At 41.1% G+C, this 24,925-nt stretch overlaps 1 protein-coding gene across 1 annotated transcript; it reads left to right on the plus strand.

Moving 5' to 3' along the window:
* Positions 1–837: 837 nt before the first annotated feature.
* On the plus strand, positions 838–23,505 carry LOC140701291 (vitamin D3 hydroxylase-associated protein). Its single transcript, XM_072997588.2, has 15 exons — positions 838–1,120; positions 4,298–4,411; positions 6,250–6,393; positions 7,784–7,917; positions 8,874–9,080; positions 12,082–12,122; positions 13,755–13,879; positions 14,515–14,640; positions 15,088–15,185; positions 16,104–16,203; positions 16,572–16,615; positions 17,399–17,438; positions 17,900–18,008; positions 20,372–20,517; positions 20,633–23,505. Exons 1-15 carry the CDS (start codon positions 911–913, stop codon positions 20,759–20,761), a joined length of 1,767 nt encoding a protein of 588 aa, XP_072853689.2. The 5' UTR covers positions 838–910; the 3' UTR covers positions 20,762–23,505.
* The last annotated feature ends 1,420 nt before the right edge of the window (positions 23,506–24,925 follow it).

Genomic DNA, 24,925 nt, shown 5'->3' on the forward strand with positions numbered 1-24,925 from the left:
TGTACCTTGAAGCTGGGTAGCTTAACTTCTATTTATGCATAACACAAGCTATGGTATACCTTCTCTGCATATATGCACCAATAGATGAAGGCTTTGTAATACATAGAAGTGATGTTCATGTTGGCTTGGGCATGTCATGAGAATGGCTGACGGTTGAATTCCAAAAGAATTAGTGTAGGGAAAACGCCCCAGAGGGAGACCACAGCTGCAATACAAAGATATCTGCAAGTGGGATCTGAAGGCCGTAAGAATGGACTTCAACAGATGGGAAACTTTGACAGCTGAGCATTCAGCCTGCAGGTAGGCAGTGCAACATGGCTTCTCCCAATTTGAAGAGACACTTGTTCAGCAGGCCGAGGCAAAGAGGCAGTCCCAAAACCAGCAAAATCAGGGAGCTGGACAGGAGACAGATTGTATTTGTCTTCAGTGTGGAAAGGATTGTCACTCTCGAATTGGCCTTCTCAGCCACACTAGACGCTGTTCCAAGTCCTTTATTAATTTAGAGCATGTTACCATAGTCTCTCGAGACTGAAGTATTTCTACAACATAGAAGCTAACTCTGCAGATTATGATTCCAAGCTGTTAAACAATGATGAATATTTAGCTATTAAAATCAGAAAAAGCCGCTTGGTGCAGTTGTCTGGGTGCTGTGTTGTGTTTTCATTAAGCTATGTTTAGAAATTGCGCACCAAACACCCATAAGAAGTTCCTAATCAAGTTACTCACTGCCAGATCAAAGGTCATATTCTGAGATTCCTTGGGGGGAGTTTGTAAGCCTGAAATTTGAGAGTCTGTGCTCTGAAGAAGGTCAGCAGTTAATGCTTAAATAGCCCTAACCAACCCTATTCCAGCCATCGCTCAGTTTCAGAAGAGCGAGCAGACTTCAATAGGCAAAGAGACTTCCTTTGTCATGATGCAGGAAAAGCTGGGGGAGCTCCTGCCCCTGCAGAAAATAAATCCTCCCGCTGTTCTTGCCATCACCTGTAGCTCAGCTGCTGCAATTGTGCTGTGGAAATGGGTGGCACACAGGAGGATCCAGAGGAAGATGGAGGAGGCCAGAGGGTGGAGAGATGACAGTCTGGAGCAAATGGAGAAAGTGGTTTGGAAGTTAAAACAGAAGGTAATCTTTTTTTAAAAAAATGTTACGATGCCTTTCTCTGAAAGTGAGCAATGTCTTGCTAAAATAACCAGCTTTTAATCTCAGTTGTGCACCCTGGCGATGTCAGTAGTACTGGTACCTCAAAAGCTCCAGCCTCCATAACATATACACTGTATGCTACCATTCTACATTGGGGAGGGCACCCCAAGCTTCTTCACAACTTTTGTTAGTGTTTTGTCACAGAATAAGGACTTTTCAAATATGTGGCCATGTTAATCTGTGCAAAAATAACACAGAGAAACAAAACAAAATTTAGAAAATGAGAGAAACAACACTTTGGCTCCTTAAAGACTATTATACTTTAGTGAGAGCTTTTGTGGATCAGGCCTGTTTCCTCAGACACTTAGGAAGCAGATTTGTTCCATACAGAACATGGAAAGTTCCAAGCTACAGCAAAATAAAGATATCTGCAGGCAAGACCTCTAGTTCAGTGCAATGAAGGTAAATGCTCAATATGACATTCAATAGGTTTGTGTTGTATTATTTGTTATTTATATTTGCAATTCCCTCATGTATGGAATCAGCCTTTGCTTCTGCTTGGAGGTGACATTTACCTGGCATGGTTTCATGTGTGGTGCTAAGAAGTGGTTTGATGTGACCCTCCAAGCCTTTAATACCCTATATAAACAGAGTGTTTAATAATTTAATAGTTATGATTATGTGACACTTACCTGTAGGCATAGCTTTCCTAAGTTACAAACAATTCAACAACTGAAGAACTTTCTCAATCAAGCTATTATTTATCTTCCTACATTTACAGCCCACCTTTCCTCTACATGACAGCCTCCCCATTTTAACCTTTCAACAACTCAGGCCAAGAAAGAGTGACTAGCCACTCCTTGGGACATTTTTAGAGAAGCACTTGCTGATTATAATCCTAATTAATGGACCATTTGTCAACAACATGCAATCGTGCAGTATTCCTGGCTGATAAACCTAGGTATCCTGCAAAGTTTACTTCGAGTCAATGAAATGAGTAATGGGTATGGTCTGAAAATGAAAGCAAAGAAAACTACCTTTAACTTAGCCAGTGTAAAGGAAGTAGTCCAAGAAAAGAACTGTAGCTAAAGGTTCCAAATGAAAGTGTGAAGCCTGTTCATAAATGTAAATACCTTAGAATTTGGTTAAAGGAAAGCCATACAAAAAGAGTCAAAATGGAGATGGCCTGGAACAGCTTTTTTAAAATAAAGAATGTAAGATACAATAAAACATAACAATGGGTTTTCAAATGTATGCTCTTTGATGCCATGTACAGTATTCCTCGTGTGGCATGGAATGATGGACTGCAGCTCAGGAATCTTGTGGACAAACATCAAACAATATATTCATTTAGAAGTGTCACGTCCATTGCCAAAAGGACCTTGATGACGTCCAGCATCCAAGTTTATAGGCAGCAGGTGGTAACATATTAATACCTGTAATGGGAGAGTTCATTCTCCTATAATGGGGACACATTTAAATATGATTAAGTGCTGAATGTTATAATAATGGACCCCTTTTTGTATTTATATCCTTGCAGGCTGACTCCGAAAAGCTTAGATTTTTTTTTTTAAATGTGACAAATCCACTAAGTTTTATAACTATCTTTACCATTACAATAACATTTTGTACTTAAAGCCCACTAGAGGATTCCAGTGTGATGTAGTGGACAGTGTAATAGACTAGTACTCTGGAGAACAAGGATCAAACCCCCGCTTGGCCATGGAATCTCTATAGGCGAGTGGAACTGATAAAACTGCTCCGTGAATATTTCACTTAGCTTGAAAGCCCGATTAGGATTTTGCAATAAGTCTGTTCCAATTCGACAGCACAGAACACATACACAGAGAAGATTCCATGGTTATCCAGTAACCAGTCTGAAGTGTGACACGTAACCCCAGGGGTTGCTTTTAACTATTGAACTGCATAACCTTGACTGCATACATTGCCAGAGTCAGAGCAGTGTTGGACCGAGCAAAACATTCTTTTGCCCTTGGCAGTTAGATGCTGGCTGCAATAAGATCTATGGGCTGGCCCCTGAGGAGTAAATTTGCTCTTTGTCACTTCTGATCAAGGGAAGATTTCAGTCCCTCTTTAGGCAAAAGCAGAATTGGGAACCTGCTTCCCAACAACCTTTGCCATAAATCTCTCAGGGGGTAGTTTAGTGTTTCACCAATCCAGCTACTATTCCTCTGTTGCCTGAGGCTTTGGGCACTAGTCTTCCAATTAAGAGTATGTTCTTGTTGGTACAAGGCCAAATGTTTAGTACAACAGCACGGTCTACAACAGTGATCCCCAGCCTTGGGCCTCCAGCTGTTCTTGGACTTCAGGTCCTAGAAATCCTGGCCAGCAGAGGTGGTGGCGAAGGCTTCTGGGAACTGTAGTCCAAGAACAGCTGGAGGCCCAAGGTTGGGGACCACTGATCTACAACATGAACACCTCTTTGAAAGTAGGGCATCTGCTATCTCATGACCCTACTAGGAAATCTGCATGTGACTGTAGGAACATTTCTTGCAGGGCACTAGCTTGTTCTGTATGGCCGCAATGCAAATTAGACCAGGGACAAAATGTTGCAATGCATGCCCACAAGGAGTGTCCTTGCTCAGGATGCCAAGGAAATTGTGCAATCTCTTTCAGGCCTGGAAACAGGCAAGAGGTTTGTGGAGAAGAAAGGCAAAGGACTGTTGTCAACTAGCACCCAGGTATTACATTCTGGACTCCTGTTGACCATAGCTTTAAACTCAATTCAACGCAAACTCAGTATGTCCAGCTACTGCTTGCTTTTAACATCTCTTGCCAAAAGGGCTGTAATTTTGAGGGTAACAGTGGGGCTTTAAACACATACCAAGGGAGTCTGTAGAAACCACTGCCTTATTTTGGGGTGGTTTCAAAATTACCCTCACTTTAACTATCTGGCTTTGCTGGTAGAGAGAATTAATAATATTTATTTCCCTCTTTGAGGTCTGTAGGTCCTGCTTCTGTTTTCTTGTCTTGCCTCTCAGATATGTCACAAGAGAGGGAAGGACAGCAGTTTCAGATACTGATCAGATGAAATTTCATGCTGGTTCCTCAGTGTTATTCTTGTGGATGAGTCAGTTTTGTCATTAAGAGCTGCACTTAGTGTCTGAAGATTTAATTCCCCAGTCCCCATTTTTGCAGAATCCTGGAGTCGAATCTGAATTCATCCTCTCCCTGCCATTAACAGAACTGGCAATGAAACTTAAGGAGGAGTCCCTTTCCCCAGAGAGTGTTCTGTATGCCTACATAAAGAAGGTGAGTGCAACAGGAGATACTGGTATTGCTTCAAGAAGAAGCTGGCTGCTTTACTTTTTTCATTTCATTTATATCAATGACCCACCAATTAATTGATACTTTTCATGTGCTCACTGAGAAGCATCCAAGATCCAAGGTACCCATCACACATCTGTCATCAGCTTAGCTTATCTCATTTTCCCAACTGGCAAACAGCACTATCTTGTTCTTGGAGAAGCGCAATGGCCAGAACCTTATTGGAGATTTATGCCAGCCTAAATGTAACGGTATAAATCGTGTCTGTGAGCTGCCATTTAACGAGTTGCTAATTGCATTCCTGATTGTGTGTCAAGTTGTGTGACTGGCATATGTCCAGGAATAAGAACAGAACAACAGCTCCATAACTGGTGGCAATTACACCTTTGATTTATGCACTTATACTGCTTTGAATTACCACTAGGTCTCTAGCAAATGTGTATGTGCATGTTTTCCAGTTATTGCACCTCTTTGGGTTAAGTGTGTTCTTGCCTTGGTGCACTGTAGGAGTGCACAGGCAGCCATTCTATTGAAAGTAGATAGAAACCATTTCCTAGGTACTTGCTGTTCATTTTGTGTACCAAGCCACTCCCAAAGACATTTGCCACAAGGAAACAGTGAGAAGTGGCATTGGTAGTGTGAGTTCAAGGACGCTGCCATAGAAATATTCACCAGTAAGGGCATAGTATTCTTTGGTGGTCTGCTACCAAAAAAGAAATGTTTGGTGTGTTCTTTGGGGAAGCTTAGGGCAAAACATACCTGGCAACAGCAGCCTTGATACTCTGCCATATAGACCAAAGTGCCCCTGTGCATCAGGGCAACATCTCTTACGCTAGAGAAATATAATGAGTCCAACATGCAATCTATACTACTGTCATCTCTCTTTGGTGAGAAAGGCCAAGGTCCATAACATAGTCTTCTCTACTATGCAAATACTACCCTGATAATGACTGATTTATATATATACAGACAGATAATAGGACTGTTCAAATATTCTAGACAGCCATAGGTAAACAATGATGCATGCACACTTGTTACTCGTGATTTCTGAACTGCCAGATTTAAGAACACTGAGCTGGTCTATGAAGGGGAGGCAGAACCCATGTACAGAGACAAAGGGGCTAACCCAGCTGTCCCATCACAAATGCAACACAGTTGAGATAACCGTGCCAATATGGGCAGAGAAGGGGCCAAGCCACTACAGGCAGTGCTGTTCGGAAGCAGTCCAGATTCCAGTGAATCCACATTGCTCCTCCCAAAAGCTAGACAATGGGCAGTATGGAAAAATACTGGAAAGTAGCAAAGAGATCCTACAGGCCAGTTCATTTCACCAGAAGCTACAGAGTATGGCTTTGATTTTGCCCTCAACATGTCATTTGATTTGACTCTTAATGTCTAGTAACAAGATCTGGAGCACTTAATGTTAGCTAGGACTAGTAAAAGCTCAGATTGGAAAACTTATATTTTTTTGACTAAACCTCTTAAGAATTCCCTAGTCACCTGGCTCAGGGATTCTGGAAGGTATAGTCTATATGTTTCCCAGATTCTGAAGGACTACAATTTATTGCTACCTTCACAACGATCCAGTTGCCGCCTAGAGTAGTCCACCACGACTAGATAGGCGGGATATAAATTAAATAAATAAATAAAATAAATAAATAAATCAAGGAAGTATATATAGACAAAGAAAAACGTCTTCTTGTCCAGAATTCTTCTTTTTTTAACAAAATGTATATGACTTCACTCTCCTTCCTGCCCCCTCTGGTTTGTCTTTCCATGTTCCTCATTTATTTTCAATGGGATGCTGCCACTTCTGTGGCCAGGCTCTTGAAGTGACCCGGGAGGTGAACTGTGTGACTGATTTTATTCATGACTGTGAGGAGCAGATCCAGGAAGTGAAGAGGCAAAATAAGAAAGGTTTGCTGTATGGAGTTCCTGTCAGCATTAAGGACCACATTGGATGCAAGGTGCTTCCCTCTTTATCTTTCAGTAAGCTTGCACTGACCTTTGTGCCTTTCATCTTTTGGCTGTCTTTAAAAATACTTAACTATATTTCATGTTTGTTGTGGGTTTTTCGGGCTCTTTGGTCATGTTCTGAAGAAAGAACAACCTTTAGAACACGGCCAAAGAGCCCGAAAAAAACACAACAACCATTAGATCCTGTCCGTGAAAGCCTTCACGAATACATATATTTCATGTCTTGGTAATAGTTACAATATTAATAATTATTTCATCTCAAAAAGGTTACTTTAAAAAAAAACCCCAAACCTCTACATCTGAAAGCTTTTCTTTTGGTAGCAGAAGACACACTACAGGCCAACATATGAACTAGGTGATATCTCTATTCCAACACAATTTCATGTGACTACACCTCCATATTGTCGTACTGCAGTCATTATTTTTAAAACTCTATTCCATGGCAGGAGGGATATGGTGTAACACGGCAGCTAATTGCTCCTGGGTAATGAGCCTCTGCTTGGCTTCTTGGTTGCATGCCAAGCTACTTGACTGACTCAGTGTGAGGAAGCTAAGTAGTTTCTTTCTCATTACCAGCAATTATCCTCCATGAGTTACACCATCTCCCTTCCTCTGGCTCTGAAACAGGACTTTGGCCAGTAACTAAGAGCCTACAGTTACATTGCAACATGATTAAAGTAATTTCTTCTTAAGCGAAAAATCATAATCCAAGTTAGTAATATCTTGCTTTTTGGGAAAAATTAATTAATTACAAACACCTACTTATATAGGTATTTATATAATGCTTGTGTATATAAAGACACATGCAAATACAGAAATAAACATACATGGCTATGTCAGTGATGTATAAAATAGACCTTGGGAAATTGTTGCCTTCCATATGTTGCTAGACTATAATTCCCCTTATTCTGACTATCAGACATACTAGCTGGGACTAATGAGAGAAAGGCTCTAATTTGCACCTAACGGATCAAAGTTCTTCACCTATTTAAATTCATAATACATAAGGTCACCCTTGGTGTATTCTCTGAGTGTAATGTATGTGCCTCTTCTTAGGGAAATGGTCTTTAATAATGCTATATGTTAAAGCTTCAACAAAATTGAATCCAGTGACTCGATGAGAATTATCCCCGAAACAGATGACTTCAAAGTCACACAATGCTAGAAGAAGTTATTTTATATGAAGGAATAGTGTCTTTGTCTTGCACGGTTCCTTCCCATCCAGGTTAATCACCTTTTCATTAGGAAAAGGTTTGGGGGGTTGGTAGTTGGCTAAACTGTCTGTGTATATTTTATAAATGAGACCTCATTATGGGGTTCTTGGTGGGCAGGCTTTCCTGTCTGAGACTCAGAAGCTGCCTGTGTTTTCCCCCCTGAAAGGGCCACATTTCTACATGTGGTTTGGTGCACTTTCTCAGCACAGTGGAAGCAGATGACAGTGTGATAGTGAAAGTATTGAAGAAACAGGGGGCAATCCCGTTTGTGAAAACCAACGTCCCTCAGAGCATGGTCAAGTAAGCTTCGACTCTCTTTCAAATACAAACTACTAGTGCTGTCTCTTTCCAGATATATGTGCAAGAAGAAGCTTGAGTTCTTTCATGTAGAAAAAAAAGGAATAAGAGAAACTTTCTTGCCAGAGCTGGAAAAAAAAAAGAGATTCTTTTTGGATATGAAAAGAACACAAAAATGAGAGAAAGGTCAATGTTATTAAGGAAATTGTGAAGCAGATGACCTAAGCAGTAAAAAAGCAGAGAGAAATCTGACACCCCTTCTGCTGCTGAGAGCAGAAGAACACTGACAGGTGACCCCATGAATCGGTAGTTACACAGCACCTCCCAGGATCTAGGTTTATATTGAAACACTTTGAATCAAGATTCTCAGCCTTTGTATACTTTTTCATGGCATAGCAATTAAGTTCACCTGTTTACTGAGTACATCTAGGTCCAACTTTTCTTATATTTATTTTTCCCCACTAACAGGCAAAGTGATAGCAGAGCACCTCACTAGTTGTAAAATGAAAACAGAAGCAAAGATTAAAGTGTGCATACATTCAGGCATGCTGTCCTCTTGCCACTGTGGTTAGGGTCTGCATCTGAAACAAAGTTGTGCCATTTTATTCTTTGTTTTAGGGAGCAAAATGTCTTGAATGGACCTCAATCCTGGTCATTTGCTGTTCTCTCAGTACTATTTTCCCCCTGTGGGTTTCAGGATACTATTTGCATGCCATTTCATTCTTGACCTGTGATTCCATATTATGTTTGGATTTGAAACAAGGGTGCCCATCTTTAGGTTTCCAGGTGCTGCTGGATTGCAGCTATTAGAATCCCTAGCTAGCATGCCCAAGAGTCAGGGATTCTGGGAAGTGTAGTAGTAAAAAAAATATTGGGGACTAAAGGTTGGGAATCACTGGCCTTAAGCACACTACAGATACATGGGTGATAACAACCAGCCCATCTTTTGTTTCATTCAGCTACGATTGCAGCAACTTAATCTTTGGTCAGACAATAAATCCCCTGAATCACAAGAAAAGTCCTGGAGGTTCCTCTGGAGGAGAAGGAGCACTGATTGCAGCAGGAGGGTCCATCTTGGGCTTTGGAACAGATGTCGCTGGAAGCATTCGCCTGCCGTCCAGTTTCTGTGGGATTTGTGGGCTCAAACCCACAGGTCCTCGGCTGAGGTGGGTCCTGGAATCATCATGGAATTAGCAGATAGGCAAACAATTGCACACTAATCAGATTTTTTAATCGTTAGTATGAACTGTTTCAATTTACAGTAACTGATATGAAAAGTGCCTTTAGAATGCAAAAATCAAATGGTGTTTTGCAGTTCTCGAGTTCACTGAATAATGACGAAATTAAATCTACCGGCTAGTCCCAGCTAAAGCAGATCCACTGATTCTTACTGATTCAAGATTTCTTACTGATTCAAGAAATCTGTTCTAGATGCGACTAGGAATTCAGATCTAGCCCATATTTATTATCTGTACTGCAGATCCATTATTATTATTTTAGTTAGAACAGGAACATGATTCTCATAGTTCTAAAACTACAAGAAATATCTCAATTGCACCTGAATACAAATTTGATTTTCAAACAGACTACATTTTGAGGTTTTGAATTCAAGATTTGGAAGATGAAATGTCTGGCTTCATGGTTTCCCATCCAGGAAATAATGTGATGAGATGCAGGTGATGGGCTGGAAAGGGACACTTCTTTATTAATAATTTCAATTCCCTAAACCTGCAGAGGGGGCCTCCCAGGAGTGTCAAGGGGCAAGTGTTCACCCTGGCCTTCTCTCCCAACTAAGAAGGAGGGACTCCTACCCCCAAGGACCTTCTGTGATCTTTAACGTGACCTGGGTGAATTGAGCTGAATTGCTGGAGACCTCAGAAGTTTAGGTATCTGGCTGTGGAACCAGAGGCTGGGAGTTCAATTCCCCCCGTGCCTCCTTGATAGGGGCTGCGCTCAATGATCCATAGGGTCCCTTCCAGCTCTACAGTTCTACGGACAACTTGGGGAGTTCTTCCCATGTCCGTTTTCCACCCAAGTCCATTGACTTCAAGTGGGTTGTGACCTGAGTCCCACCCTACAGCCCCTGAATCTGATGATTCAAAGTACTCTGATGTGCATACCCAATCTCCTACCAACCACCCTTTCTCACTACCACTAGTGTCATGGCCACATATTTAACCCAACTACTGCCCCCAGGTAGGTGCATATACTCTGCATTCAGTCAGAATGGAATAGACCCTCCCTCCCCCCGCCCAAAATTGGCTCCTTTTGTTCAATATATTAAACAGGAAAACCCGTCCAGAATTCCTATGTGGCTAGCATTCAATGACTAGCAAAACTCACTCTGGATTCACTGGGGAGGTTGATGGTCTGAGTGCAAAGAAAGAGCCTGCATTGTGTCAAGGAGGATATTTAAGACCTGCAACCCCTGCTCCCCAATCACATCCCTTTCTGGGACAAAGTGAAGTGTTCCCTCCCCTCCAGATGTCTCAGGGCAGCATCAGGTTGGAAGCAGCTTATTTGTAACATTCTGTGAGGAAGGAGTTTGGTACATAAAGTGACGAACTCTCCGGGGGAGTGGGATGAGAGAGAGACAGGGAGAGTCATGGAGGAACCAAGGAAGATTGATGAAGACTAATTCAGAAAGACGACAAGTGAAGGGATGGGAATATCTGGAAGAACTGAGCAGAGTGTGACAGAGACTGAAATTTGGCTAGAAATGGACATTGAGAGAAAGAAGGGAGCCTCCAAGAGAGGGAGGGCCCACTGTAGAGGATGTAGAGGTCAAGTTGGAAAAGGAGAATAGGAAAAAAAGTGGGGGTGAGTAGATGGATACAAGGAGAAGCAGTCCAGGAGGAGGACAGTGGAGGTTGGAGAAGCAGATGCAAGAAAGAGAGAGAGAGAGAGAGAGAGAGAGAAAGAAAGAGGGTTTTGACCTCCCAGCTGAGAGTGGATATGGATGGAGAATCCCTGGACTAAGCAATGGGAGAAGTTGATGATCCCCCGGGAAGGAGGAGAGAGGAGAAGGAAAGTCTAAAATGCTGACCTATTGGGGAGAGAAGGAGGCTAGGGAGTTGGGTAGAAAGATCAGGGAAGAGAAAGCCAAGCTAGCTAGCTAAAGGAGAGAGAGGGAGAAATGCCACAACCCCATGGAAAGGGTTTCTGGCATGACCCCCTCCCATGGGACATCAGTGAACCCCAAAGAGAAGTCTCAGGACAAGAACCCCTCAGGAGTGATCCGTTGCTCATGTTGTCAGAGACAACAGGACTTGAGATAAGTGACTATAATCCAATACAGGTGTTTGAAAAGCTTGAGACCCCTGGTTCTAACCCATTCTTTAAGCAAGCTGTTAACCCCTTTATCATACCATTACAAAAGGAAAATATGTTAAATAACACTGTCACTGTCTCCTTAAAATAAATGTTGAGGTTTAGGAGCTGGTTGACCAGTTATCTTTATTTGATCCCAAAAAGGAGGTTGTGGGGGTACAGCCACCTGAGAAGGAAGAATCCTCACACAGTCCCTGCTGAAAAACTTTTGAATGTTAGAATATGATTTCTCTTAAGTCTCCCTGGGGTGTTACATTATATATTTGAGGTAAATGCTTTAGGGGCAGGGACGTGGTGGCACTGCAGGTTAAACTGCAGAAGCCTCTGTGCTGCAAGGTCAGAAGACCAAGCCGTTGTAAGAGCAAATCTACGTGACAGAGTGAGCTCCCGTCGCTTGTCCCAGCTTCTGCCAACCTAGCAGTTTGAAAGCATGTAAATGCGAGTAGATAAAGAGGTACTACCTTGGTGGGAAGGTAATGGTGTTCCGTGTCTAGTCTATGGTCAAATGCTGGCTCTGCGGCTTGGGGATGAGCACTGCGCCCTAGAGTCAGACACGACTGGACTAAATGTCAAGGGGAACCTTTACCTTTTACCTAAATGCTTTAGGAGGGGAGCCTTCTGGCGCCCCTCCTCTCTGGGGAGAGTGATCAAATCCCCTCTTTGTGCTTTCACATGAACTACATGACACAAAGTAAGGATTTTGTTATGCTTATTTTCACTTTACAGATGTTGTGTCTTGTGACTGAAGCTTGGTTATTTTCTTCTGCTGTTTTTCCCCCCTTCCTCCTCACTATGTTATTAGTAAATACTTCTTTGTCTTGATTGCATCTTTCCTAGCTTTCTTGGTCTTGCTCTCCCTATAGCAGGCATGAAGTCAGGTAAGTATCTTGTATCCATTCATGTATGTATGTGTGCGCGCACTTTGTATACATTACTTTATATGTGATTTTCTGCACCATGGCCACCTAAGGCCATGGAGAAAAGATATCAAATACAAAATTAATGTATATGTGTAAATTATATAATGAAACTTTATAAATCAGCTGATATTAAAATGTGGACACATATCTCAAAGCTGTAGGAAATAAAATAGCAGTATGACCAATAGAACTCATTAATTGATAACAGGGTTTCAGCAAGTACATGAAGGTCTTAGCAAAATAGAAGATCTGATGAAAGTGACAAAAGAGGGGACATTAGATGCCAACCAAAACTTAAATGAAGCTGCACAAACTTTAGAACCATCTTTATTGGGCATGACACCAGGTAACATAGATGGGATAGAGAGTTATACAGTGACCTATGCAGCTTCCAAAATTAAAAAGCATTATGTTAAAATCTCAAGAAAGAAACACTGAAACAAGAGAATCTTATGGTGAAAATATGGGAAGTGACAAAAATGGATACTGTCAGATGGGCTGAAAGACTGTTTAATTCAAAAGGAAACTGAACGATGGGATGTATTGTATAAATGGCTGCAGTTACCAGATAGTGTTGGAGTAACATAGAATTAAAACATAGAATTAAACTAAAATTAAATGATAAGATGAAAGCAGGAGGGTAATCAAACTGTGAAAAAGCAAAAAGATGATCTGTTATTGTAATATGAATTGATTGGATGATGGTATACTCTGTGTTCTCCTATCCCCCTAACCTTTTTTTCCCCCTCTTCCCTCTTTCCCCCTACTTTTTGTATTCCCTACCCTGTCCTTAAATAAATACTTAAATAATAAAAAAAGAACTCATTAATTGAAAGCTATTTGAAATTGCTATTTTCAAAAAGCCCTTACATTCTAGAACTGATATACAGTATATTCCAAGTAAATGCCCAGATCTCTGACATTGATTTTAAAGTTTAAATCAAAGGCAGACTGATGTAGGTACAGGTGTTCCTTTAAATAAGTTGTCCTCAACTGTTTTCGGGCTTTGGAGTCCAAAACCAGGTGCTGTGAATTGGGTTCAGAGATGCACTAGTGATATAAAAGAATTGGTATCATATGTTTTGACCATCAGGTCCCTTTGACAATTGAGGTTGTTGGGTTACCTTCAAAGGCTGGACCATGTGGAGAACATTATAGCATTTTCATTGCAATGCAACTGGCATACTCATAACTGAGGCCAGTTTGGCTTTCTTTAGGTATAGTCACAGTTGTCATACCAGACTGTTAGCTCAGTGATTCCCAACCTTGTGTCCCCAGATGTTCTTGGGCTATAACTCTCAGAGTCCTTCAGCACTAGCTGCTTCAGTACTGGCCAGGATTTCTGGGAGTTCCAAGAACATCCAGGAACACAAGGTTGGGAACCACCAGTTTAGCTATATAGCCCAGTGCTGACTGGTATGTCCACCAGAAGCTTCAGCAAAGGTGTTTCTTCTCTCTCTCTCTCTCTCTCATTAAATATGATTGAGCAGTGATTGGTTGTAGTCTTATTCTTTGTCTTGGCTGCTGACAAATAACTTCACATCATCAAAGTGCATTTAAAGGGGAAAGTCTTCTTCATTTCCTTTGCAGTTACAGCAACAATTGGCCCAATGGCAAGAGATGTGGACAGCCTGGCTCTGTGTATGAAGGCTCTTTTATGTGATGAGTTATTCCACCTGGATCCCTCAGTACCACCCATGCCTTTCAAAGAGGAGGTAATTGCCTGCAAGGAGAAACAAGGCAGAGTTGAGAATATTCACAACCAAAGGTTCAGCACCATGGACAACTCCAGTTAGGACAATATTGCTCTCCTTTTTTAATAGTTTATCTGAACAATAGATTATGCTGTTGGAAATGCATGGCTTGATAATATTCTGAATCCATGACTACTTAATGTCAAAATCATCCTTTTCATCATATCTATTCCTAATTCAAACAAGTGCTGTTAATTTCATTATTGAGCCCATCTGTACAAACTTCTTAAATATGTGAATCAATGGTATTGATCACTTTGTGTTTCTTCTTGTGGCATTTGCAAACTGTTGGGATATATATATGGCTTCCATGTGCTGTTCTAAGCTGGGATCGCCCTTTAAAAAAAGAAAAGAAAAAAGGAAGCTAGTAGCGATCATGGCAAAATTGTTTCTTAGAGCCACTGGAGGCTGTGAGGCAGCTTTTTAATTAAAAAAAAATAGTTTAAAAATATCTTTGGAGTTGGGAGATTTGAGAGCAGCAGTAGCAGTCTAACAAGCAGGGATGGGCCAATGTGACTTATGTCTATGGTAGGCTAGGAAGTGCCTTCACAGCTTCAGTGAACACTAAATGACAGCTATTCTCTTTTCCCCCCCAGATCTATACCAGTACAAAGCCCCTCCGCATTGGATACTATGATGATGATGGATATTTTGAGCCCTCTCCCAGCATGAGGAGGGCTGTTCGAGAAACCAAACATCTTCTTCAGACCTCAGGGCATACGGTACATTTCTTTTACCTGTTCCCCAGCTCTCATGAACATCTCATAAAGCCCTGGAAAATTTAAAATGCCCATCATTTTCTTAAATAGTTAGTGACCAAGGTTAAGGGGTGGGCTGAAAGTCTATTCATAAGATACATTCTTCATCTATAGCAGCTTGGAGGGGAGGACATAATGAAATTGTGGGGACAGGAGTACTAGGGGGTGGCTCACAGCTCACAAATTACATTTTGCTCATTTCTGGTCTAATTTGTTAGCAAATAAAGGGAAGAAGACAGATATTTTTCATTTTTATCTTCTACTATGATACTGAGTAACTTTCTTTCTTTTTTAAAAAACCTGTCAGATAACTTTCTAAACTACCAGGAAATGGGACCAATAATGTAACTTTTATGTACAGTTCATATAATCTTGCCTGTTACCATCAAAACTGTTCTCTTTTTCACACAGCTTGTCCCTTTTGAACCTCCTCGCATAAACTATGTAGTTGATGAACTGTTCACTCGAGGCCTCTATTCTGATGGAGCTGCAACTTTAGTAGAGAAGTTGTAAGTAGACCTGTATTTGAATATAGTTTGGGTCCAATAGTTTTGCTGTTCTTGCTCTGGCAAAATCTGATGCTCAGCATAGCTCTTTTAATGTCAGAGGTTTAGTGAACCATTTATTTTCATCTGAGCATCACTTATATAGATGTAGGACAAATGTTTTTATACAAACTTGAAAAATACTATTTGGAAACACACAGACATGATGAATCAATGTCCACTTGGGAGACATTACATGCATCAAGTTAGGCAACTTTAAGAACCTATCGGCTTTAACAATGAATCAGATTATTGATTTATTCTGAATTACAAAACATCAGATTATTGAATCATTTAACGGGTTGCAAAGCAAATTTACTGGTTCCTTCCCTGGGACCAATTATGGACAGAATCATTTCTGAAACCAAACTAGAATTGATTGGAAATCCACTTCTGATTTTGCAAGAAACTTAATTTTTTTGTGCAAAATAAATCATGGGAGAGTCCATCTTGTTTTAAAGGACACTTGTACTTTCTGGAAATTTCCAAAAGCATAATTTGCCTTTTTTGGGGGGGATAAATTAAGTTTTGGAGGGCTGAAAAGGAGGGAAAACAGAGTCTCCAGCTCATGGGAGACTATGCAGGCTTGTTGTTTGGAGAAAGGCCAGAGAGGATGTGGGCTATCAACAAAAACAAACAATGGAATCAAGCAAAGAAAACAAGAAATGGGGGACAGGGCTTGCCTCAAATGGCAGAGGCAAGAAAAAGAACTTTACCAATCAAGTTAGTGACAAAGGACAATCATATCAGGATGTAAATCCACCTCTTACTCATAATCCAGGTTTGTACATGCATGATTGCTATTATCCCAACATATATATATATATATTTTGGCCTTTTGGCCATCCAGCATTAGGGTTTCTTTTTCCTTTCCTTTCTCAGCAAAGGAGATATTGTTGATCCAAATCTAAAATCGCAGATAAATTGTTACAGTATTCCCATTGTAGTGAAGAGGATCTTGGCATTCATCCTAAAACCTATGGTGAGTATTTTGTTCTCTTGTATCCGTAGAACAGAGGGAGGCTGAGAAGCATTACATAGGATTGTTTATCTTGTACATCTTAAGTATAGCTTAAGGGTAGGAAACATTTGGTTGTACAAATTTTACTGGTTTTAATCAGCTCTAGTCAACAATGAGGAATGGTGGGAAGTGCAACAAGGTCTGAGAGACTACATATTCCATCTATGTGCTATAAATGAATGTGCTAAAGCAAGACAGAATATGCATTTTGGTATTTAGGGGATAAGCTCACTCTTAGTGATCTCATCCGCTACTAAAGAGGAAATGACATGATTGCTGGATTCAGAATGGAAATCAATACAGTTGTCCCCCCCTCCTTTTTTTGCCAGTATCCTCGGATTGCCAGAGACCTCAATGCCTTGTGTGGAGTTGGGTAAGGAATGAGAGTATAGTTTTAAAAATCACCATCAGTGACAGCTCTGTAGAATGTAACCATCCTCACCTTAAAGGATGCAGGTAACAGAAAGGGACCCAGGGACCAGGTTGTGGGGAGGGATAAACAAATCTGTCAGTTTCACTTCCTAGCTTCATCTTTTCTGTGGTTATAAAGAAATTTATGAATGTTATCAAAACCAAACCTTGCCCTCCTTCTGGCCCTGCCATACAAAGATTCAGATTATGTGTATGGAAATCTGAATGTTTTCAAGGCCATGTATTCTGCAAGTGCTCGCCACAGCATTAAGATCAGTATTGTCTTAAACCTACAGGGCTGGAAGGGACTCTATGGATGACGGAGTCCGGTCCCTGTCAAGGAGGTGCAGTGGGGAACTGAACTCTCAGCATCTGGCTCTATAGATAGATGCCTAAACCATTGAGCTATCCAGCAGTTCCTCTAGTTCTGTACAGAACTTGTTGCTGTTCTGCCATGCCTTTCACTTGACAAATGCATCTTAGACAATATCTGGAGCTTGCCAAATGTTTGCCAGGGTTATAGGTGTAATTACAGCATGAGGATAGGTGGATCCACATCATTCCAACTCTCCTGTGGTTACTGTGTATAGTCTTCTTTGTGTATCAGCTGATGGCACGCTGATGGGAAGCTAAGATGAAACTAGCTCATAAATTTTCACTCATCCAGGCACATTTTATGCCACAGTCCTGATTAGTTGTCTCTTTGTGGGAGAACAATCATTAATGAATTATTTCAATGTTGCAGGTCAGCAAAAGAACTATGGAAACATCATGTAGCAGTGGCGGTGAGTTTATGTCCTTGATGACATGTTGATCAGCCATCAACACTTCATTTGAAAACTGTGCTTTAATTTTCTTCTCAGAGACACTTTCATCATCCATGGTTAATTGGCACTAGAATGAATAACTAGACAAAGAGTACTAGTATGTAGAAAGCAGTTGTAAAGACTGATTCATGTGGGACTTTTGATACTATGCCTCAGAAGGAAGGGTAGCTGGTACATATCCTGTTGTCAGCCTCTTTTGAAAGACATTAATGTACCCTTTGCACTTGGTGGAAACTTGTTTACCTTGCTTGTACTCTGATATTCATTCCTGATACTGGCAGGCCGTGCTATGCTTAAAGAGGGCTTGGTTGAGAATCAGCCACTAGGTGGCCATATAATCATCCTGAAAATAATAAATGTAAGGTGAAGGGGAAAAGCACTCTTTCCGTTTTCCTGCTTGACACAAACTCACCCTACAGGCTTACCGTGAAGAGTTCCTTGCAGAATGGAGGAAGCTGAAACTGGATGTCATCCTCTGTCCTGTCTTGGGCCCAGCATTTAATGAAGGCTACCCCGGGAAATTATTTGGTATTATTTGCATTGTAATTATGTGTACAATTCAAAATATTAGAAAATTTGAGGGAAACAATCCCGTGTTAATTGTTAATAAGCCAACAGATGTAATGAAATTATATTTATAGTGAAGAGTGGCTATTTGGTCCTAGAACAAACAGATGTGTTCGTTTTCTATTAAGGCTAAGAAAAAAGAAGGATAGACTCAGGGTCACCCAGTAAGTTTCAAAGCAACCCTATCTGTACCTTTCTGAGGCCCTACTAGGGTCTTCTACTTTTTTGAATGGCTCTGATCTGGATTGGTTCCAATGTGTGTTATTACTGGAATTGACCCAAAGCAACCCTTATGGTTTGAATTTGCCAATATCGTGACTTAGTAAGTGAGCCACTTCAGGATATTAGCAAAGTAATCACTTCCTCTATTTCTTGGCAAGAAGGGCAGGGGAAGTGAATTCTCTGTACTGTATGTCATCATCATAGGCATCCTTCAGTCTCGAGAGACTATGGTAACATGCTCTGAATCGAGGAGTGTCCTCTCCAGAGCATGAAGCCTGGGTAAAGTAATATGGAGGATAGGCTGTTACCCAAGCAGCAGATCCCCCCTCTCCACATTGCTGAAACGGTCCAATGGAAATGGTTCCAGCAATGTCGGTTCCAGCAACGTCGCAGGAGTTGGCAGAACGACACGAACTGTATATGAACTGCCGCTAATGTGCTGCATCCATTATGAAAAAAAATTGAAACATTTTTTTCTTTGCTTTGTCTTAAAGGGACAGTTGAGAAACTGCCTGCAGCTGAAACCCCCCCCCCCCCCCCTGAATTTGACTGTGGATGATTTCTCAATCTGTCCTTTAAGAAAAAAGATTTTGTTTTATTTTTATAACCGATGCAGTGCAGAAGCAATAGTCCATTATACAGCAACAAAAAAAATTCTCTTTCCCTGCTTCTCTTTTGAAAGAACTGTCTATTACTGTCCCAATATCCTGAAGTGTCTCACTGATTACACCACATCATATGGGCAAAATGTAACCAAAATCCTTGCTTTGGATCAGTTCCAGTAATCACACATACTGGAAGTGATCCAAACCAGAGCAATCCTACCCACCTCCCAAAAAGCAGAAGCTCCTGATGGAGACTCGAAAAGGTACAGATAGGACTACTTTAGGGGTGGTCTAATCTGTTCCAACAAAAATGTCATCAGATCACCATCTTTAAAAGCACACCCGCCTGTTTCTGCAGCAGAACAAACAGCAGGCTAAGTACTCTTGTAGTCAGCCTCACATTGTTCTCAATATGTTGCAATGCCTTTCTTACTTAATACTTTGAAGTCCAGCATACTATTATTATTCCCATTTATAAGTTACTTTCCCCCAGTGAACAATAAATATTGTAGATGCTTCTCCTCCTGCCCATTTTATCCTCACAAAAAACCTTCAAGTCACTTTAAGAACACTTATCCACTCAGGTTAGTTAAGGCATAGCTTGCCTGATAACTTAATTGATTGTTCTAGTAATAAGAATAATTGTGTGTTGTCAAGTAAACTCTGACTTATGGTAACCCTTTTGAGGGTTTCTGAGTAAAGAGTGCTCAGAAGTGGTTTATCATTCCCTTCTTCTGGAGGCATCCCTGTGACTTTGCAGCTTGCCCAAGGCCACATAGGCTGGCACTTTGGAAATTCATGGTAGGGAATTTAACTCCCAACCTCTGTCTCCACAGCCAGATATCCAACTCCCTTGAGCCATCCATCCGGCTGATTCTTCTAATACATTACTGGAAATCTCTGGCACATTTTGTACTGGCAAAAATTCTTCTTTCTCACTCATTCAAATTGTGATAGGACCCCAATCATTTTGTAACACGCATGCTATCTTGAGCCAGTTATCTGGTTCAAGATGATAAAGGTCCAGAAATGTACTTCCCACTCCCAACCTACTACGATTGAAGTGTGTAATTAAAATTAAAATTGGATATAAAATATTATGGAACCTTAAAAAACTGACAGAACAGAGTAATCTTTACTGTCTGTCTAAACAAGGTACAAAGTTTGACCTACATTGGGAGTCAGTTTCATTGAGGGATTGCTACTACAAAAGAAAGCAAAAGAGAAAAGACTTGTGTAATTGACCCACCAATCTAACCTTGTGAAACTTGTGAAGGCAAGCAATTCAAACTTTGAGTCATGAGTTGTTGGCTTAATTCATCTTTAAAAACTCTGTGTTTTGTCCAGCATTATTTTATTATTGCATTAAGCCTTTAAAAACAAAACACAACAGCTGCATGCACCATTCTTTAACTGAGCAGCCAGTAGCAGTCTTTCCAGAGAAGCTACCAAAGAAGAACAGAGATCATTTCATTAATAGTGTTTGTGCTCTTCCAGCGGCTACATCCTACACAAATTTGTACAATGTCCTAAACTTTCCTGCTGGGATTGTGCCTGTCAGCACGGTCACCAAAGCTGATGAAGAAGAGCTTAAACATTACAGAGGGCATTATGGTGACCCCTGGGACAAGAGGTTGAAAGAGGTTAGTGTATCTGAGCACAAAAATATATCAGCCTGTTGTTGGTTTTCTTGCTTCCTGTCAGATCTCTTGCATGTTTACAATGTCCTTGTGTCTTTCTTTGTCCCTCCATTTGCAGGCTGTTAAAGATGCTGTGGGCCTCCCAGTGGCTGTCCAGTGTGTGGCTTTGCCTTGGCAGGAGGAGCTTTGCCTTCGGTTCATGAAGGAGGTGGAGACTCTTGTTCATGAGAAAAGAACACAAAAATGATACATTATGCTTCTTCCTGCAGCAACAATGAAAATGGAAAGAACAAAACAATCTAGCACAATGAAGACTAGAGTATCCCCTTAACCCATCTCTAAAGTATGTTTAGGGCACAGTAATTTCTTATATATTGCTTACCCCTCACAGAAGAAATCATCCTGTGATTAAGGGTCAAATTGCAAGTTAAGAAAAATGTGTACTTTCCACTATTGTAGCATTTTCCTCACTAGACATGAATTCCTTCAAAGCTCCATGCCTAAGCAATCAGACTTGGAAATAAAGCCAGTCACAGAAGTCAAGCAGGATAATTTGCAATATGGGGAAAAAGGCAAGCCCATACCAGGATAAACTTTCTTCCTTAATGAAGCTCAGTTCCTAAAAACATTTTGATTGCATTGTTTGATTCTAAGGTCTCATAAACAGCAAATTAGATGGCAAGTCTTAATCTGTATTCTTCAGATTGCTAATGGGTACTCTGGTGATCAAATGTTTCTCCATGCAAAACAAAAAAAAAAAGCTCCCTTTATATGAGAAAGGAAGTAGCTATGGAAAAAGCTGAGCTGGACCTCCTTCCCACCAAGTATTTCTATGCATGGGAATGTGATCTATTATGTTTTTAAACAGAGAAAGATTCTTGTGCATCTCCACTCACCAAAAGATAGCTCTTCCACGAGTCTACCATTTCATCTGTTCTTTGTGAGGAACAGGATGGATGTTCTCACACAACCAACAGTCTCTGAGTGAAAGATGGCAAGAGATGACAAGATAGCTTGTCCACCTGGATAGACATTATGGAACATGTACTATAGGCAGCTGGAGTTTGTGGCTGACCAGAACAGGAGCAAGATAGTTCAGGAAGAAGACTGGCTGTTGCATAACTTCAGCTCTACGTGTTTTTTTCTTTGCCTCTCTTGCATTATGCTCTCTTTCACCACCACCCCAACACAACTTGGAAGACTACAAAGAAATCCCCAGGTACAGAGGATGACACAGATGCCATGTACTAAGTTAGCACATTTCCTGCCAGTAACAGTGATATGTTGAACAACCATTCATTTGCCAGTGTAACTGCAATGGCATAAAATGCAGCAGGGAACTGATGTTAGCTAATGAGTCTCTGCTGGCTGGATAGCTCAGCAAGTGAGGCTGTGGAGGCAGAGGTCGGGAGTTTTATTTCTCACCGTGCTCCTCCAGAGAAGAACCAGCCTGCATAGCCATGAGAAAGCTACAGAGTCCCAGAGTATGCCCAGAAGAAGTGAGTAGTAAATCATTGTGAGTACCTTGTTCCCAGAAAATCTGGGAAACAGTTGCCAACATTTGGAAATGACTTGATGGTACATAATAATAATCATTGTTAACAAGTTGCCACTTTTACTCCTTGCAGTACACCAGTTCATACAACTGGTGTGCAACAAGGGATTCAAGCAGCAAACATACCTTTTGGCAATTACGCACTGCAGTTTACACCATTGTACCTCCATAGGTTCCATTGATTCAAATGAGCCTACTCTAGTTGCAACTGACTCCTGGGTTTTAGTCAATGTGTGACATTCTGTTTTGCTAGCTTTCCAAACTCTTTCTCACTCACTTTTTCACCCAACAGTATACATTCTCTGTGTAGCTTTGGTGCAAGGTTTTCCTCATCTCTGACTTCTTGGCTGATGGTATCCTCTTGATTCTGGCCTCTAGTCATCTTGCCTTTCGAACAGAGCTTGGTCAAGTGGCTCTTTAGGACTATACCTCCCAGAAAGCTCAAGCAAGCAAGGCCTCTGCCCCTCCTTTCAGTGTGGACCAATGGAGATTTCTTGACTCTGCCCCTCCATACTAGCTATTCTCTTACTATTTCTTAAAGCAGTTATTTCTGATTTTAAAAGGCCCAGGGTGGTCTAAAATGTTTGTCAGGGACCAACAGTGGCCTTCAGAGGGTATGACTGGCCATTTTCATATTCTTTTTTTGGGGATGAGGTGGATGTAGAGACAGCTCACCAAGCTCTGTGATAAGACAAAAATAGCCTCCAGGCTCAGCAAAATTGGCTAACCCCATTTTAAGCAATTAAAGTGGAAAGAAGGTCGAAAGGTCCTGGCACTGCCATAGCCTTGGCATGATGTGTAGGCATCCTTTGATGTCCAGGCATCCTGAGATATTGTGGCTACCCAAATATTATTGTACTGCGATGCCCATTATTTTTCATCATTATACAAGATTCATAGAAGAGTAGGGGGACTACAGACCCCCGTGCCAAAGGAAAAAAATTGCACCTAAAACATCTCCAACAGGGGGTTACCAAACTCTGTTTGAACATTTCCAATGTGTTGGAGAATCCACCACACTGTGAAGACCTATACTCTGTAGCATCCTGTTGTTGCCTGCTTCATTCTTTATCATACATTTGAGAATGCAGACAAACCTGCTGTGAATGTTTTTTTTGCCTGGGAAGGAATAATTATAATAGTACACTTACCAGCACATTGACTTTGGTTTCTCTTAGCTGTATGACAGTGTATTGGATGGGAGAATGTAGAAAATGAATAGGTTGCCTAGACTGGCTGAAAGGAGGTAGGGCCTGATTCCAGAAGGATGGCATGCAGGACTTCACAGCTTCTAAAAAGCACAAAATGCCCAGCTGGAAGAACACAATATCCTTCAAGTTTGTGACTGGACTTTAAAGGCACCAAGCCTCATGGTACCTGTGGAACGAAAGCTTCTGTGCATATTCTGAAAATATAATTTAAAATTATAATTTCTTGTTCTGCTTTCTGACGTAATTTTATACAGCAAATTTATGCCCCTGCTGGTGCCAGTCACACAGGGCACAATGCTTCTCAAAGTGGACAAAACAGTCCTGATGATGCTTCTGTTCAGCCAACAGAGGGAATCCTATAATCTGTGGTAGAATTTTAAGTATCTTGGAACATTTAATGTAGCTCTGTGCAGATCCAGTTGCATTTGGTCTTGGGTTGAGGAGACATGGTGTAGCATTCAATTAATGTAAGGAAACAGAACATAGGAGTGGGCAATTTAAAGCAAATGGCTCAGGAAGGCTGAAAAGTAGCATCTATTCCTTAATGGTGGAGGATGGAATGTAGACAAGGGCCACCAGGATTGTAGCCATGATGTAGTTGTGCTGCTTAGGGGCTGGAAGAGAATTTTAACAACTTGGTGATAAAGCTGAGTAAGTAATTTTTTGAATGGCAACTTTATGTCCACAAGCAGCCAGGCCAGCATACAGAACCAAATGTCTGAGACTGAAGGCTTTGGGATGATGGCTTAAAAGAAAAATATGAATGGGGCATTTTAAACAAACAAATGTGGGGCAAACACATGACATACTCATCATAATTACCAACAAACAACATGGCAAAGGACCCTAGCGATTCCCCCTCCCCACATAGATGAACCTGTGGCTGCAGAACAAGCACTGGAGTGCGCGGTGGACGTGTTTGTCATATTTTCAAGTGAAACAGCACCCATCAGGCCAAATGGTGCTTATGTTCTAATGACTAACCACAAAACAAAGCAGATGAAATGTACGAGGAAGATGAAATAGGTGTCTTTCATCAGTCGGAAGAGCGCATTTGAAAATGAGTGGCATAAATGCATTAACTAGGTTGAGCATAGGTGGTTTAAGTGTTCATAGTGGTTTCAGAGAGATTAGAATTACATTTAATGTTATCTTTTTTAAAGCAAGAGCTGCTTACTGGACATCTTCTTACCTTTGTGAACCCTGGAGGTAGGTACAGGCAGAGTGAAGAGAAGAAAACATGCCTTAATTGGTTCATGTTCATGGAGTATGGCAGCTCTTCTCCCTTACACTTTAAGGCCTCATTCATTTCCAAGCCACACAAGACAGTTGTCAATGCACAGTGCCCTTGTGGTCTCCAACTTTTTGGTTTTGGTATGTTTCCAGACCAGTTTTGTGACAGTTTTCTGTCTTCTTAGCTTATTTGCTTTTCTAGTATGAAGAAAGAACACAACAATCTGATTCCTGATCAGTGGAAATGGTTCTGAACCTGTTTGGCAACTTGGGAGTGTCTCTGTCGGCAGGAATTTGCTCTTCTTCTCCAGACTAGGATGGAGGATTGCAATTGAGTTGGCAAGGGATGGGATTTAACTGTGTTTTCACAGGGCCATACACAGTCGCATAGCAATGGATTAACTCTTGCAAC

The sequence above is a fragment of the Pogona vitticeps genome, chromosome 4, assembly GCF_051106095.1.
Source record: "Pogona vitticeps strain Pit_001003342236 chromosome 4, PviZW2.1, whole genome shotgun sequence".
Classification (NCBI taxonomy): Eukaryota; Metazoa; Chordata; class Lepidosauria; order Squamata; family Agamidae; genus Pogona; species Pogona vitticeps.